The 18,502-nt window shown below is 47.5% G+C and overlaps 1 protein-coding gene across 1 annotated transcript in view; it reads left to right on the top strand.

The window, feature by feature from the left end:
• The first annotated feature begins 506 nt into the window (after nt 1–506).
• PLXNA4 (plexin A4) overlaps nt 507–18,502 on the top strand; it is a 930,623-nt gene continuing 912,627 nt past the window's right edge. The window contains exon 1 of the mRNA XM_060246008.1: nt 507–1,768. Within this exon, the coding sequence (XP_060101991.1) occupies nt 581–1,768 (1,188 nt within the window). The 5' untranslated portion in view covers nt 507–580. The remainder of the gene's footprint in view (nt 1,769–18,502) is intronic.

Here is an 18,502-nt window from a genome sequence, read left to right as displayed (position 1 = left end):
GGCTTCAAGAACCACACAATATATGTGAAAGAGCCATATGCGGTTTCTGAGCCGCAGTTTGGCCACCACTGGACTAGAGGGATCAAAGGCCTGATTTAGCAGGGCTCTTCTTATGGTCTTCTGTTCTTAATCCGGAGATCAAATGTGATTTCAGGAGAGCTTTAGGCCCCACCTGGAGGTTGGCAGCCCTGTTAATTGGGCAGGCTCCTTGGAAAGAGGCATTATATATATCCTTGGCTCGCGTCTCCTGCTATCACCTTCAGAGTCTTTTTCTGCTGCTCCAACATGAGTCTGGGTGTTTGTTTATTCCATTTTGGCTTCTCTTCTTTCGAGGGGGCTCCCTTTTGTGGCGGTCTTAAGTAGAGATGAAAAGAGTGGGATTAGCAATTAAATGGGTTTCCTCTGATGCTAGCTTGGCACTTGAAGGAAGGAGAAGGGAGGAAAAAATACTTTTTCATAATGCATTTTCTTTTTTCTCCCCTCCTTCCTTTTAGGATAAGCACCACGGGATCGATACTTTGAGAACGCCTGCTGTTCCAGGCCTCCCCTTTTAAGGAATACAAACATTTCTTTTGTAACCATGTCCAGGACGATAGATATGTGGCGATGGACTTGTCTCATTTCCCCACTTCTCCTCTGTGCTGTGACGTTGCCTTCGGTCGGTAGGCCGCAGCCGTCCCACCCAAAGAGACCTTTCCTCACCTTCACTGTGGACAAGCCCGACGAGTATTTGAACCACTTGGTGGTAGACGAGAGGAAAGGGCACATATATTTGGGGGCCGTCAATCGGATCTACAAACTTTCCAGCAACCTGAAGGTGCTGGTGACTCACGAAACGGGTCCTGATATCGACAACCCTAAGTGTTATCCTCCAAGACTGGTCCAGCCTTGTAACGAGCCGTTGACGTCCACCAACAACGTCAACAAAATGCTTCTCATAGACTACAAGGAGAACAGGTTGATCGCCTGTGGTAGTTTGTACCAGGGAATCTGTAAACTTTTAAGACTGGACGACCTGTTCAAGCTTGGGGAGCCCTTCCACAACAAGGAGCATTACCTCTCTGGGGTCAACGAGAGCGGCTCTGTTTTTGGAGTGATCGTCTCGTACAACAACATGGACGACAAGTTGTTCATCGCCACCGCAGTGGACGGCAAGCCGGAGTACTTCCCCACCATCTCCAGCAGAAAGCTGCCCAAAAATTCAGAGGCGGAAGGGATGTTTGCTTATGTCTTCCACGATGAGTTTGTCGCCTCCATGATCAAGATCCCATCGGACACCTTCACCATCATCCCCGACTTTGACATCTACTACATCTATGGCTTCAGCAGCGGTAATTTTGTCTACTTTCTGACTCTCCAGCCTGAAATGATTTCTCCGCCTGGTTCCACCACCAAGGAACAAGTTTACACCTCGAAGCTGGTCCGTCTCTGTAAAGAGGACACGGCGTTCAACTCGTACGTCGAGGTACCGATTGGCTGTGAGAAGAACGGAGTGGAATACCGATTGCTCCAGGCGGCCTATTTGTCTAAGGCGGGGTCCATCTTGGCTAGGTCGTTGGGCATCCGGCCGGAGGATGACATCCTCTTTGCTGTCTTCTCCAAGGGGCAGAAGAGGAAAATGAAGTCCTTGGATGAGTCAGCACTGTGCATATTTGTTCTCAAAAAGATCAACGACCGTATCAAGGAGAGGCTGCAGTCCTGCTATAGGGGCGAAGGGACATTGGATCTGGCCTGGCTTAAAGTGAAGGATATTCCCTGTAGCAGTGCGGTAAGTCCAGATTCTAGTGAGAGATATCCAGCTGTTCTATCTGCTTGCTTGTGTACATGAATGACCTAGGCGCCGGTCTTTCAGTTCAATTCAGTTCAGTTCAGTTCAGTTACCTTTATTGGCATAAAACAGGGGTGGCCGACGGTAGCTCTCCAGATGTTTTTTTGCCTACAATTCCCATCAGCCCCAGTCAGCACGGCCAATGGTTGGGGCTGATGGGAGTTGTAGGCAAAAAAAACATCTGGAGAGCTACCGTTGGCCACTCCTGGCATAAAATACATTTCAGTCACATGAACATTCGCAAGGGTTCTATTGTAGTTAAGATGCTTAACTCAGTGTACAATACAACATCATAAAATTAGCCCAACGTTAATTTAAGAATATCGCTACGAAAATAGACAGCTGCTTGAAGAAACCTAGCCACAGTTTCAGTAACATTTGTTGTGGAATTATTGAGAAGAAATAATAATTTGTAGGAAGCGGTTAAATCAGAGATGCCACTTAAAATTGGAGATAAAATACTCTGCCAAAGGTTAGAGAAGTAAGGGCATTCCATTAAGACAGGACAGTACAGTTTATTAATATGGCACCAAGCGAACAAAAAAAAAATCCTTGAAAAAAAATTCTTGAAAAAAAAAAAAGCCTAATAGTTAAACAGATTTAAACATTGAATGGCAAAATTATCCATGGTTCCTGTTTTATAAAATTTGATTAAATTTCGAATACGGTGAGGGGAATGGGGAACGTAAAGGGGAAAGAGGAAAAAGAGGATCGAAGGGGGAGAGCACATATCTTTTTCCATTTCCATTTTCCTTTCATTTTATCAATTGACAGGCCTCAGATTCAGTGGGAGCTCACAGGAGCGCAGCCCCTGAACCTTTCTGAGAGTTTCCGCCTCCTCCTTCTGAGAGTTCCAGCTCCTTATCCATTGAATAGGGCTCTCTGTACAGGATCTAGTGTAAGCTCTTGGAGGATTGGCTACGTCAGGGGTGTGTGGCCTAATATGCAAAGGAGTTCCTGCTACAGAAAAAGCCCTGTTCCGTAGGTTCACAGAACAAGAAGACGATGATGATATTGGATTTATATCCTGCCCTCCACTCAGAATCTAAGAGCAGCTCACAATCTCCTTTATCTTCCTCCCCCACAACAGACACCCTGTGAGGTGGGTGGGGCTGAGAGGACTCTCACAGCAGCTGCCCTTTCAAGGACAACCTTTGCCAGAGATATGGGTGACCCAAGGCCATTCCAGCAGCTGCAAGTGGAGGAGTGGGGAATCAAACCTGGTTCTCCCGGGTAAAAGAGCTCTGGCTGACCCAAGGCCACTACACCAAACTGGCTCTCTTAGGTAACAAGAGATGGTACCTAAGAAATGTAGGTATATAAAGGTACAAGCAAGCATCTTGAATTGGGCGTGGAAGTAGACATAACATATACAGTTCTCAAAACGGTCTAGTTGGTTCATCACAGTCAAAAGGTGAGCTATTGTGTGTTTATACCAACTATAGTGTCTGAGTTGTCTTCAAGGGCAGCCTTACAAAGAGAGCATAACAGTAGTCAAAGCTGGAGGGTGGAGTGGCATGGAACAGCTGAGCTCGATGGTTTGTCTGGTCGTCCGTCTTGTACATTTTTATCCCACGCTTTCTCCGAGGATGTCAGGGCAGCATGTCTGGTTGTCCCTACCCCGTTTTATCCTCGCAACAACTCTGTGAGGTAAAGTGGAATCACAGAATTGGAAGGGACCTCCAGGGTCATCTAGTCCAACCCCCTGCACAATGCAGGACATTCACAAAAACGTCCTTCCCACAACCTCTCGTTGACCCCTGCTCCATGCCCAGAAGGTGGCAAAAAACCAAAACAAAACACAATCCCCAAAAAACCTCTCCAGGATCCCTGGCCAAACTGGCCTGGAGAAAAATGGCAGCCTGACCCCAAAGTGGCAATCAGTATTTCCCTGGGCATGTAAGAAAGGGCCACGAGAACTAAGCACTGATGCGACCCTTCCTGCCCTTCCGCTCACCATCTGCCTGAAATCACAGAATCAGCATTGCTGTCAGATGCCTATCTCGCCTCTGTTTAAAAACCTTCAGAGAAGGAGAATTCCCAGCAGATTTCAAGGCAGAGGTGGGATTTGAACCTTGTTCTCCTGGGCATGCTAACTGCTATCCTGCTGGGTCTGCAAAGGATGAAACAGATGGTCTCCTCAATTTTCATTTAGCATGTAGAAGCAGGTGGGGTTATGCAGGATGCTCTTAGATCAGGGATGGCCAAACTTACTTAACGTAAGAGCCACATAGAATAAACGTAAGATGTTTAAGAGCTGCAAGACATAAATGTCAAATGTTTGAGATTTGGAAGGAAGGAAGGGAGGGAGGAAAGGAACAGAAGAAAAGCCATGTTGGATCAGGCCAATGGCCCCTCCAGTCCAACACTGTGTGTCACATAAGAACATAAGAGAAGCCATGTTGGATCAAGCAAATGGCCCATCCAGTCCAACACTCTGTGTCACATAAGAACAGAAGAGAAGCCATGTTGAATCAGGCCAGTAGTCCATCCAGTCCAACACTTTGTCACATAAGAACATAACAGAAGTCATGTTGGATCAGGCCAATGACCCATCCAGTCCAACACTTTGTATCACATAAGAACAGAAGAGAAGCCATGTTGGATCAGGCCAATGGCCCCTCCAGTCCAACATTCTGTGTCACATAAGAACAGAAGAGAAGCCATGTTGGATCAGGCCAGTGGTCCATCCAGTCCAACACTCTGTCACATAAGAACATAACAGAAGTAATGTTGGATCAGACCAATGGCCCCTCCAGTCCAACACTTTGTGTCATATAAGAACAGAAGAGAACCCATGTTGGATCAGGCCAATGGCCCCTCCAGTCCAACACTCTGTGTCACATAAGAGCAGAAGAGAAACCAAATTGGATCAGGCCAGTGGCGCATCCAGTCCAACACTCTGTGTCACATAAGAACATAAGAGAAGCCATGTTGAATCAGGTCAATAGCTCACCCAGTCCAACACTCTGTGTCACACAGTGGCCAAAAAGGAAGAAAAAAAGCCCAAGTGCTATCAGGAGGTTCACAATTGGGGCTAGAAGCCCTTCTACTTTGCCCCCCCAAAGCACCAAGAATACAGAGCATCACTGGCCCAGACTAAGAGTTCCAACAATAGACTGTGGCTAATAGCCACTAATGGACCTCTGCACCAGATGTTTAGCAATTTCAATAGATGGGGAGGGAAAGAGGTGGAAAGAAAGCAACTTTAACTTACATGTCTTTTCCAAGCTGGTCAATGGGGCAGTGGGGGCTTCGAGAGCCACAGAATATGTGTGAAAGAGCCGCATGTGGTTCCCGAGCCACAGTTTGGCCATTTTTGAAATACGTTGTGTGTTTTGTTGGTACGCTATGTGGGTGCAGGCATATTTGGTTTTGTTTTGGTTTCGAACCACAAATTTTATGTTTCATTCAGCTCGGTGTTAGCTAAGTTGTAATTGCAGGGCTTTGGAAACCTTGTCTGGTAGCCGGGGCGGGGCGGGGGAGGCGGGGGAGCATAACTGAGCAGAAATGCATCTAGCTGGTCGCCGCGTACAACGTGCAATTACACATTGTACAAAAATTACTAACAGGCCTATAAATAGTCGAGCTCAAAACTGCCTGAAGTGTGGGTCAGCACGACCCCCCTCCCTCCGTACTCCTAACATTCTTAGAAAGAGATTTTGAGACCCATTTTTCAGCCGATAGGAAGTTTCAGCCATTGGAGAGAGAGGCCAGTCACGTCAGAATGGATAAAAGGAAGTCCTTCTTCACCCAAAGGGTGATTAATACATGGAATTCGCTGCCACAGGAGGTGGCGGCGGCTACATGCATAGATGGCTTTAAGAAGAGATTGGATCAGCATCTGTAGCAGAGGTCTGTCAGTGGCTATTAGCTACAGGGAACTGTTGGAACTCTCTGTCTGCGGCAAGTGATGCTCTGTATTCTTGGTGCTTGGTGGGGCCACAGTGGGAGGGCTTCTAGTGTCCTGACCCACTGATGGACCTCCTGATGGCACCTGTGTTTTTTTTGCCTCTGAGTGACATAGAGTGTTGGGCTGAATGGGCCATTTGCCTGATCCAACATGGCTTCTCTTATGTTCTTCTGTGACACAGAGTGTTGGACTGAATGGGCCATTTGCCTGATCCAACATGGCTTCTCTTATGTTCTTATGTGACACAGACTGTTGGACTGGATGGGCCACTGGCCTGATCCAACATGGCTTCTCTTATGTTCTTATGTGACGCAGAGTGCTGGACTGGGTGGGCCATTGGCCTGATCCAACATGGCTTCTTTTATGTGACACAGAGTGTTGGACTGAATGGGCCATTGGCCTGATCCAACATGGCTTCTCTTATGTTCTTACGTTTTTCTTTTCTGCTGTGGAGGCAAAGGGGAGGCATTTGTGAGTTTCCTGCACTGTGCAGGGGGTTGGACTAGATTACCCTGGAGGTCCCTTCCAACTCTATGAGTCTATATTTTCTGCATGCTGCACTGGATTTGTGATTGCTGTTTCCATTCCAAACCACTGTCAAGAAGATAAGCTGCAGGGTCCAATCCAGAATATTCCCTTTTGTTCTTCAGAATTGGAACACACACAGTCTCAGTGGAGACAAGTGTTCAATGTTCCCTTTAAGCTGCAGAGTCTTGTGAGAAAAATTCTACTTTGTGAGCTACTGGCATTAAAGTTGTGAACTACTGCAGAGATTACTGTGCTCTGGGGTCATCTTTCCTGGGCTAAGACAAAAATGTGTGACCCGGAGGCTAAAAATCTGTGAGCTAACTCATGCTAACTTAGCTTGGAGGGAACACAGCTAGTGTCCATAGCTCCAAGTAGAGATTTAAAGGCATACACACCCCTTCCAAAAAAGAAGCAGTTGCAAGCTTCTGAACCTGCCTGAACATGGTGGCTACTGGGGCGTGGCTTTCCCGTCGGCCAGCTGACTGGCAGCAGGGAGGAACCTGCAAAACCAGGGGATTCCCCACCTGGATCTGGGGACTGGCAAGCCTACAAATAACAGTAAGGGGTGGGAATGGGGTTGCCAGGTGTGGAATGGGAAGTACCTGGAGAAGTACCTGGAGATATGGGGAGTGGAGCACCTACCCTGAAAATCTGGTCGGTCTCTAAGGTGCGTCTGAACTTCGATTCCAGTTGTTCCACTGCAGACTGACATGGCTATTTTACGAAACTGCCTTTCTCTCTAATGGAGTGCAGTGTCCACACAAATAATTGTGAAGGGCGGGAATCAATGCGTTCCACTAAGCAGACTGAGAAAAGTGAAACCAAAGAGCTTGCGGGTGTGAGTAAGGTATATAACCTAGAACACTCCGTGAGAGCTTTAACTAATGTATATTGAAAACAATATTTTAAAGCACAGTATTTTTCACATATTAATTTGGAATTTTTTTTTTACAGTCCATTTTACAATATACAATGTTTTTCTTCGTTTGTAGGACTTCCTGAAGTCCAATGCACCAATGCAGGTGTGACTGCAGTTCCCAAACTGGTGTGGCTGCAACTGGACGGCTGCTTCTGTCCGCTTTCAGAAAATCCTTCTTCGGGCAGCTCACCAAGGGATACAGTTTCAATTTGGCTCTGCTCTACAGGGATCAAGCACGTCTCCGCATTTCTCTTTGTCCTTAGCTTTTTGAGGTCACCGCACCTCAAAAAGGATATTATAGCATTGGGAAAAGTGCAGAAATGGGCAACTAGAATGATTAAAGGGTTTGGAACACTTTTCCTATGAAGAAAGGTTGAAACGCTTGGGACTCTTTAGCTTGGAGAAACGTCGACAGAGGGGTGACATGATCGAGGTTTACAAGATTATGCATGGGATGGAGAAAGTAGAGAAAGAAGTACTTTTCTCCCTTTCTCACAATACAAGAACTCGTGGCCATTCGATGAAATTGTTGAGCAGTCAGGTTAGAACGGATAAAAAAGTTTTTGTGTGTGTGTGTGCGTATGTATACACATGCACATATATTGGCCACTGTGTGACACAGAGTGTTGGACTGGATGGGCCATTGGCCTGATCCAACATGGCTTCTCTTATGCTCTTATGTGACAGAGTGTTGGACTGGATGGGCCATTGGCCTGATCCAACATGGCTTCTCTTATGTTGGAGGGACAGTGGCTCAGTGGTAGAGCATCTGCTTGGTAAGCAGAAGGTCCCAGGTTCAATCCCCGGCATCTCCAACTAAAAAGGATCCAGGCAAGTAGCCATGAAAAACTTCAGCTTGAGACCCTAGAGAGCCACTGCCAGTCTGAACAGACAATACTGACTTTAATGGACCTAGGGTCTGATTCAGTATAAGGCAGTTTCATATGTTCATATGTGACACAAGTGTTGGACTGGATGGGCCATTGGCCTGATCCAACATGGCTTCTCTTCTGTTCTTATGTGACACAGAGTGTTCGCCTGGAGGGGCCATTGGCCTGATCCAACATGGCTTCTCTTATGTTCTTATGTGACACAAGAGTGTTGGACTGGATGGGCCATTGGCCTGATCCAACATGGCTTCTCTTCTGTTCTTATGTGACACAGAGTGTTCGCCTGGAGAGGCCATTGGCCTGATCCAACATGGCTTCTCTTATGTTCTTATGTGACACAAGAGTGTTGGACTGGATGGGGCATTGGCCTGATCCAACAGGGCTTCTCTTATGTTCTTATGTGACACAGAGTGTTGGACTGGATGGGCCATTGGCCTGACCCAACATGGCTTCTCTTCTGTTCTTATGTGACACAGAGTGTTCGCCTGGAGGGGCCATTGGCCTGATCCAACATGGCTTCTCTTATGTTCTTATGTGACACAAGAGTGTTGGACTGGATGGGCCATTGGCCTGATCCAACTTGGCTTCTCTTATGTTCTTAGCTTCTCTTGAAAGGAGCTTTGATCCCTGCAGATAAGAAGAGGAGTGACAAATTGAAACTGTATCCCTTGGTGAGCTGCCGGAAGAAGGATTTTCTGAAAGTGGAAGGAAGCAGCCATCCAGTTGTAGGCACATCAGTTTGGGAACTGCAGTCACACCTGCATTGGTGCATTGGACTTCAGGAAGTCATACAAACGAAGAAAAACATTGCATGTTGGAAAATGGACTGTAAAAAAAATTCCAAATTAATATGTGAAAATTACTGTGCTTTAAAGTATTGTTTTCAGTATATATAAGTTAAAGCTCTCATGGAGTGTTCTAAGTTATATACCAGGCTGAGAAAAGAGCAGGAGAGGAGAAAAATCTAAGCTCGAAATCCTGGCGTCGGCAGCTTCTGCCTTGAGTTACAATGCTTTGCTGCTGAGCCAGAAAGGCAGCTGTGGCCGTTCGAGTCAAGCCAGCAAAACGAGGCATTGGTAACTCAGCCATGCTGTGCTTGTCTGCTCAGCAGCTGGGAGGAAGAGGCTAGACATGGTCGCAGCCCTCTCCAACATAACGTCACATCTGGGCCCGAGGACTCGACACAGGGAATGAGGATGAGGGGGGGGGTCATTATTTCGCAAAAACAGAATGCCTCCCGTGTAGCAGCTTCATCACGAAACCTTCCTCTGGCTGGGAACATCAGCTCGCACCCGGTCCTCGTGAAAAACAACGCACGCTGCTTCAAGGCCTGTGGCAGCTTTTAGTGTTTTGTTGCCTTGGGGTGGCAGCAGCGACTGTCGCCCCGCTGACGCCACCCCGGGTCAGTCGCTTGAGGCGATAACTGTCGTCGCCGGCTCTGCTCGCTTTAAAAATAGTGTGGTCAAGTTGGCCGAACTCTTGTGAGGGAACTTTTCTCTCACGAGTTCTGCCGCCATTTTGGTGGGCTCAGCAACCGAGAACCAGAAATAGTGGCTCGGTTCCTGTGAGGAAAAGTCCTTGAAGGGCTATCATATCGAGGATGGTGTAGAATTGTTTTCTGTGGCCCCGGAAGGTAGGACCAGAATCGAAGGGTTGAAATTAAATCAAGTGTTTCCGGCTCAACATTAGGAGGAACTTTCTGACCGTTAGAGCGATTCTTCAGTGGAACAGGCTTCCTCGGGAGGTGGTGGCTTCTTCTTCCTTGGAAGTTTTTAAGCAGAGGCTAGATGGCCACCTGACAGCAATGAAGATCCTGTGAATTTAGGGGGAGGTGTTTGTGAGTTTCCTGCATTGTGCAGGGGGTTGGACTAGATGACCCTAGAGGTCCCTTCCAACTCTATGATTTGTGAAGGAGACCTGGGAGCATTTGGAGCCCGATCTCATCAGATCTCAGAAGTTCAGCACGGTCAGCCCTGGCTAGTCGTCGTCATCGTCCTCATCCATTTGTATGGCATTGTGTGTAGTATAGCGAGGAGATCCTAGGATTGTCTGGCAGCCAGATGTTCTCTTTTTTGTAGTGTTATGCACCACTAGGTGGCGAGCTAGGCTTTGTTTTTAAGGCAAGCCCCTTTGGGTCCCCCTTGAGAAAGAAGGAGGGATACAAAGGATTTAAATAAATCAAATGAATAAAATTGTATTCCATGGATTGGCCGACGAACAGGGCCCAGAGGCTGAGGGCCTCCCCCCATGTAGCCGCCTGGCACTGGATTTTAGAAGTTTGCTTCTACTAAACGTGGTGGCTCCATTTAGTCATGATGGCTGGTGACCACTGATGGAGCCCTCCTCAATGAATCTGTATAATCACCTTTTAAAGTCATCTAGGCTTGATGTATGGGCTAGCAGTGACTTTCATGGCGGAGAACATAAGAGAAGCCATGTTGGATCAGGCCAATGGCCCCTCCAGTCCAACACTCTGTGTCACACAGTGGCCAAAATTTTTTATACATATATATACACACTGTGGCTAATAGCCACTGATGGACCTCTGCTCCATATTTTTATTTAACCCCCTCTTGAAGCTGGCTATGCTTGTAGCCGCCACCACCTCAGTGAGTTCCACATGTTAATCACCCTTTGGGTGAAGAAGTACCTCCTTTTATCCATTCTAACCCCACTGCTCAGCAATTTCATCAAATGCCCACGAGTTCTTGTATTGTGAGAAAGGGAGAAAAGTATGGTACTTCTTTCTCTACCTTCTCCATCCCATGCATAATCTTGTAAACCTCTATCATGTCACCTCCCAGTCGACGTTTCTCCAAGCTAAAGAGCCCCAAGCGTTTTAACCTTTCTTCACAGGGAAAGTGTTCCAAACCTTTAATCATTCTAGTTGCCCTTTTCTGCACTTTTCCCAATGCTATATAACTTGCAAAATGAGTTACTCATTGAGTGAAGTTAGCAGACAGTGAACACAGTTCCAGCTGGCTGGTATCAAGGGGTGCGGCCTAAGATGCAAATGAGTTCCTGCTGGGCTTTTTCTACAAAAAAGCCCAGTGTGAAACAATGGTGATTGGAAGGGTGTGTGGCCTAATATGCAAATTAGTTCCTGCTGGGTTGTTCTACAGAAAAAGCCCTGCGTGAAACAATGGTGATGCCAGGAGGTGTGGCCTAATAAGCAAATGATTTCCTGCTAGGCTTTTTCTACCTTGTGCGAACCAATGGTGATGTCAATTTATTTATTTGATTTGATTTATATCCCGCCCTACCCCACCGAAGCGGGCTCAGGGCGGCTCACAACATAAAATTGTAAAATTCAAATTTTAAAATCCAATAGCAATATACATAATTAAAACATTAAAATCAATACATCAATCCAACAGTGTGCTTTCTATAGACTTCCTTCAGTATTTTGGTACCGGTAAGTTATAGGCCAACCGGAAGAGGACTGTCTTACAGGCCCTGTGGAACTGCCCAATATCCCGCAGGGCCCTGACCTCTTCCGGTAACTGGTTCCACCAGCAAGGGGCTGTGATTGAAAAGGCCCTGTCCCTGGTTGACTTCAACCGGGCATCCTTTGGCCCGGGGATTACAAGATTTTGAGAGCCAGTCAAGGGGTGCGGCCTAACAGGCAAATGAGTTCCTGCTGGACTTTTTCTACCAAAAAAAGCCCTGCGTGGAACAATAATGTCAAGACAGTGTGCGTTTGCAATAAAAAAGGCCAACGCCATGCTGGGAATTATTAGGAAGGGAATTGAAAACAAATCAGCCAGTATCATAATGCCCCTGTATAAATCGATGGTGCGGTCTCATTTGGAGTACTGTGTGCAGTTCTGGTCGCCGCACCTCAAAAAGGATATTATAGCATTGGAGAAAGTTCAGAAAAGGGCAACTAAAATGATTAAAGGGCTGGAACACCTTCCCTATGAAGAAAGGTTGAAACGCTTAGGGCTCTTTAGCTTGGAGAAACGTCGACTGAGGGGTGACATGATAGAAGTTTACAAGATAATGCATGGGATGGAGAAAGTAGAGAAAGAAGTACTTTTCTCCCTTTCTCACAATACAAGAACTCGTGGGCATTCGATGAAATTGCTGAGCAGACAGGTTAAAACGGATAAAAGGAAGTACTTCTTCACCCAAAGGGTGATTAACATGTGGAATTCACTGCCACAGGAGGTGGTGGCGTCCACAAGCATAGCCACCTTCAAGAAGGGGTTAGATAAAAATATGGAGCAGAGGTCCATCAGTGGCTATTAGCCACAGTATATGTGTGTGTGTGTATATATATATATTTGGCCGCTGTGTGACACAGAATGTTGGACTGGATGGGCCATTGGCCTGATCTAACATGGCTTCTCTTATGTTCTTATGTTCTTAACGAACAATAAGTTATAAGTATATCATCATAGTCTATACAAAGGGAACAATGATTACCAAGAGGGTATTTCACACAAGCCTCTGTAAACATCCCGAATATTAATATCAGCTACAGTTCCAATCGCTAATTCATGTGGGATATCTCCGAGGTGGAACAAGGAGTCCAGCCAACTTTTTGAATGGGCTTTTAAGCTATTTGCAACAGCACTTTTCTTCAAATTTGGCTGCTCTGCCCACCTCAACTCATTTGGAAATTACTTTTGCACGTTTTATTGCTTCCACTTAGCTGCCAAAGCGTTGCAACTTATCAAGGGACTATTTTGGCACTTTGAATCACTTTACTGGAACTGGGTCTGTGAGACGGAGATCATACGGATCATCCTACAGGAGTTAGACCAAGGGTGGCCAAACCGGCTCGGGAGCCACATGTGGCTCTTCCACACGTATTGTCCCCACCATCCCATCAGCTGGCTTGTTGAAGGCATTTCTCCCTTTAAATCACTTTGCCAAGCCAGTCAGCAGCTTGGAAAATGCATGTGGAGTTAAAGTTGCTTTCTTCCCACCTCTCCTTCCCTCCCTCGCAGCTCTCAAACATCTGACATTCATGTCTTGTGGCTCTCAAACAGCTGTTTATTCTGTGTGGCTCTTACGTCAAGCAAGTTTGGCCACCCCTGAGTTAGACATTGGAACTGCCGGCTAACCTTCCAGAGGATGGCTGGAGACCTCCTGCTATTACAACTGATCCCTAAGCTACAGAGATCAGTTCCCCTGGAGAAAAATGGTGACGTTGGAATGTTGCCTCTGTGGCATTATACCCATTGAAGTCCTTCCCCTCCCCAAACTCCGCCCTTCTCAGACTCCACCCCCAAAATCTCCAGGTATTTCCCAACCTGGTGGCGGCAACCTTAAGCGAAAGAACTACTTCCTCTTGGCTGACCTAAATCTATTGCTCCCAGGTTCTAGTATGTTAGTAGAAAAAATGCTTTATTGATTTCAACATGCTACCTCCCTTGTAGACTTGCCCATCCCCAGGTCCCAGAGGGGGATCTCCCGGTTTGGCAGGGTCTTTCCCTCCCCCAGTCAGCTGCTGGGGGAAGCCCCATGCCAACAGCCGCCATGTGCCTTCAAACCTGGAAGGCTTAAGAAGATGCTGGGAACAGCTTGCTTCTAGAAAGGTGTGTATGTCTTTAAATCTTTGAGTCAGGCTGAATGGGGGCGAGGCAAGCCTGCAGAACAACGTGCCTGTTGGAAGGGAAGGGAAGGAGCCCAGAACCTTCATTTGTTTTGCAGTCCCATAAGAAGCTGTTTGCACACTAAAATAGTAACATAGTAACCTTGGGTTTACCTGAGTTTAGTCTGACAAACTGGGTTGAATATAGAGCAATCAACAATTCCTAGGGTGAGCAAATTGCCCAGTGAGACCACAAAGTTTGTGCTTCCAAACTGTGTTTATTTTGGCTGCTGTGTGTGTCTGTGTGTGTGTATGTGAGAGAGAGAGAGAAAGAGAGAGGGGGGTAGGAAGGGAGGGAAGGAGGAGGGAACTGCTGGGGAATGAGGAAATGAAGACTGTATCTGGGGGAACAGCAGTGCTGTGTTTTTATTAATTTATTTTAGGGAATGGAAAAGTCTCCACCCCCAAAGTCCCCAGGTATTTTCTGAGTTAGACTTGGCAACCCTACTCCTTTGGGTCCTTATCTGTGGGAGAAACTCCAGCTTGGATCCTGTGAAGTGCCGGCAGAAAGCAGGGATGATCTGAGATCCTTCCCACTCTCCCCTCCCCTCCCCTCCCTCCAGAGCCATTTCCGATCCCAGGAAAGTTTATTCCTGGTGGGGTCGGGGGACTCCTGCGCAATAATTGCTGCACCCGTTGGAGGAAGGGAAATGAGATCACCGTCTTTGCCTCTTGCATGAGTGGAGTTCTGCTCATGGAAAAGGAAGCTGGGGGCAATCAGGTCTCCTTCCCCTGCCTGCATATTGCTGTTGTTCTACACACAAGTTCCTTGACCTCAGGAATAAATTTTTCCGGGATCAGAAAGGGAGGAGGGTAGGGCCGGAAAGATCCCTTGAGTCTTGTGTCCATGGATTGCAGGATCCAACCCTGTATGTCAGGGGTGTCAAACATGCAGTCTGGGGCTGAATCAGGCCCCTGGAGGGGTCCTGTCAGGCCCCCGAGCATCTGGCTATCGTCTGCTTCCTTCTCCTTCTCTCTTGCTTCCTTCTGCATCACAGCTTGCTTTGCCAGGCTTGCTCAATCGCACAGGAGCTACAGAGCAAAGCCTCTGTTTTCTCCATTGGCTGAGGCTCCTCCCTTGGGGAGGAAGGGGGAGGAGGGAGGCTCTCTCAATCACCCAGGGTGATTGCTAGGCTCTCTCAATCACCCAGCAGAGCTACTGAGCCAAGCTTCTCTTCCAGTTTGGTGTAGTGGTTAAGTGTGCGGATTCTAATCTGGGAGAACCGGGTTTGATTCCGCACTCCTCCGCTTGCACCTGCTAGCATGGCCTTGGGTCAGCCATAGCTCTGGCAGAGGTTGTCCTTGAAAGGGCAGCTGCTGGGAGAGCCCTCTCCAGCCCCACCCACCTCACAGGGTGTCTGTTGTGGGGGAGGAAAGTAAGGGAGATTGTGAGCCGCTCTGAGACTCTTCGGAGTGGAGGGTGGCATATAAATCCAATATCTTCATCTACCTCACAGGGTGTCTGTTGTGGGGGAGGAAAGTAAAGGAGATTGTGAGCCCCTCTGAGACTCTTTGGAGTGGAGGGCAGGATATAAATCCAATATCTTCATCTACCTCACAGGGTGTCTGTTGTGGGGGAGGAAAGTAAAGGAGATTGTGAGCCCCTCTGAGACTCTTTGGAGTGGAGGGCAGGATATAAATCCAATATCTTCATCTACCTCACAGGGTGTCTGTTGTGGGGGGGGGAGATAAAGGAGATTGTGAGCCGCTCTGAGACACTTCGGAGTGGAGGGCGGGATATAAATCCAATATCTTCATCTACCTCACAGGGTGTCTGTTGTGGGGGGGGGGGGGAGGAAGGTAAAGGAGATTGTGAGCTGCTCTGAGACTCTTCGGAGTGGAGGGCGGGATATAAATCCAATATTTTAATCAACCTCACAGGGTGTCCGTTGTGGAGGGCGGGAGAGGAAGGGAAAGGAGATTGTGAGCCGCTCTGAGACTCTTTGGAGTGGAGGGCGGGATATAAATCCAATATCTTCATCTACCTCACAGGGTGTCTGTTGTGGGGGAGGAAAGTAAAGGAGATTGTGAGCCTCTCTGAGACTCTTCGGAGTGGAGGGCGGGATATAAATCCAATATCTTCTTCTTCCTTCTATTGGCTGAGGCTCTAGGGTTGCCAGGTCTAACACAAGATATATATGGGGGCTTTGGGGTGGAGCCAGGAGACATTGGGGGTGGAGCCAGGAACAAGATTGTGGCAAGTACGATTGAACTCCAAAGGAAGTTCTGGCCCTCCCATTTAAAGGGACTGTGCACCTTCCCTTCATTGGAAATAATGAAGGATAGAAAAAGATGAAGATGATATTGGATTTCTATCCCGCCCTCCACTCCGAAGAGTCTCAGAGTGGCTCACAATCTCCTTTACCTTCCTCCCCCACAACAGACACCCTGTGAGGTGGGTGGGGCTGGAGAGGACTCTCACAGCACCTGCCCTTTCAAGGACAACCTCTGCCAGAGCTATGGCAGACTCAAGGCCATGCTAGCAGGTGCAAGTGGAGGAGTGGGGAATCAAACCCGGTTCTCCCAGATAAGAGTCCGCACACTTAACCATTACACCAAACTGGCTCTCCCATTACACCAAACTGGCTCTCCTAGGGGCACCTTCTTTTGCAGCACATAGAATGGGATCCCCTGGTCCAGTATTTTTGAAACTTGGGGAGTGTTTTGGGGAGAGGCATCAGATGCTATGCTCAAAATGTGGTGCCTCTACCTCAAAAAACAGCCTCCCCCCCCCCCCAGGCCCCAGATTACCCATGGATCAATTCATTATACCCTATGGGAATCGGTCTCCATAGGGAATAATGGAGTGCCCAGCAGATATTTCCCTCCTTCCCCCTTGCACAGAAATGGCTCAAGTTCTGGCTATCACTATCACAATTCCATCAACATTTGGAAATCGACGTTATTAAAAGGACTTGAATAAATGAAGTAGCGGGATTTTGATAGAATTGTTAATGGCCACTTGATTGTAAATTAGGATGGATTTTTGATATTACGATTTCTTGTGTTGTATATCTTTAAGCAGTTGTAATTTAGTTAATAAGTTTTTGTCTTTAAAAGAATTTTGTAATAAGATTATGAAGTTGCGTATTGAATTTTTCTGTGAATCATTTCACAGTTTTTGCTTGGTTCCCAACTGGGGATTGGCAACCCCACCCAGTTCCCGTGGGGGAGGGGACCCTGAGGAGTGACAAGGGAGAATGGGTGGAAATTGCTGATGTCACCAATGCGCCTTCTAAACTTTGGGGACTTGTGACCAAAAATTCTACTTTGTGAGCTGCTGGCCTTAAAGTTTTGAGCTCCTGCATCAATTATTTTGCTCTGGGGCCATCCTTCCTGAGTCGAGACAAAAATGGGTGAGCAGAAGGCTAAAAACTATGAGCTAGCTCACACTAACTCAGCTGAGAGGGAACACTGCATGATGTCACCTGGATTGAACCCTTGATCTGTATCACAGAATCATAGAGTTGGAAGGGACCTCTAGGGTCATCTAGTCCAACGCCTGCACAATGCAGGAAACTCACAAACACCTCCCCCTAAACTCACAGGATCTTCATTGCTGTCAGATGGCCGTCTAACCTCTGCTTCAAAACCTCCAAGGAAGGAGAGCCCACCACCTCCCGAGGAAGCCTGTTCCACTGAGGAACCGCTCTAATGGTCAGGAAGTTCTTCCTAATGTTGAGCCGGAAACTCTTTTGATTTAATTTCAACCCATTGGTTCTGGTCCTACCTTCCGGGGCCACAGAAAATAATTCCACACCATCCTCTATAGGACAGCCCTTCAAGGACTTGAAGATGGTGATCCTGTCACCTCTCAGCTGCCTCCTCTCCAGGATAAACATCCCCAGCTCCTTCAACCTTTCCTCATAGGTCTTGATCTCCAGACCCCTCACCATCTTCGTCGCCCTCCTCTGGACCCGTTCCAGCTTGTCTATATCCTTCTTAAAATGTGGTGCCCAAAACGGAACACGATGCTCCAGGTGAGGTCTTACCAGAGCAGAGTAAAGCGATACCATCACATCATGTGATCTGGACACTAGACTTCTGTGGATACAGCCCAAAATTGCATTTGCCTTTTTAGCCACCGCGTCACACTGTTGACTCATGTTCAGCGTATGATCCATTAAAACCCCTAGATCCTTTCTGCACATACTACTGCTACTACTGTATCTCACATTGATAAGCCATTCGTGCAAAGGTTCCACTGTGGCTGAGATCTGGGAAGAGAGGATAGGGTTGCCAACCTGCAGGTGAGGGCAGTAGATCCCCCGGTTTAGAGGCCTTCCCCCCACTTCCGGGTCCTCAGAAAGCGGGGAGGGGGATGCCTGCTGGCTACCCTATTATTCCCTATGAAGACCGATTCCCATAATGGAGAATTGATCGACGGTTATCTGGGGCTCTGGGGCCCCCTGTTTTTCGAGCTAGAGGCACCAAAGTTTTAGCATTGCATCCAGTGCATCTCCCCAAAGTACCCTCCAAGTTTCAAAAGAATTGGACCAGGGGATCCAATTGTATGAGCTCCCAAAGAAGGTGCCCTATCCTTCATTATTTCCAGTGGAAGGAAGGAATTGAAAAGGTGTGCAGTCCCTTTAAATGTGATGGCCAGAACTCCCTTTGGAATTCAACGATGCTTGTCCCTGGCTGCACCCCGAGTGTCTTCTGGCTCCACCCCAAAGTTTCCTGGCTCCACCCCCAAAGTCCTCAGATATTTCTTGAATTGGACTTGGTAACCCTAAGAGAGGATAGTGTGCGAAGCCGGCTTTCCCTTTCTAACTGGCCGCTGGCCAAATCATTACCACTTAACACATCGCTGTGCTGTGAC

This window comes from Heteronotia binoei, chromosome 8 (assembly GCF_032191835.1).
Source record: "Heteronotia binoei isolate CCM8104 ecotype False Entrance Well chromosome 8, APGP_CSIRO_Hbin_v1, whole genome shotgun sequence".
Classification (NCBI taxonomy): domain Eukaryota; kingdom Metazoa; phylum Chordata; class Lepidosauria; order Squamata; family Gekkonidae; genus Heteronotia; species Heteronotia binoei.
This window is presented reverse-complemented; position numbering and strand designations above follow the sequence as displayed.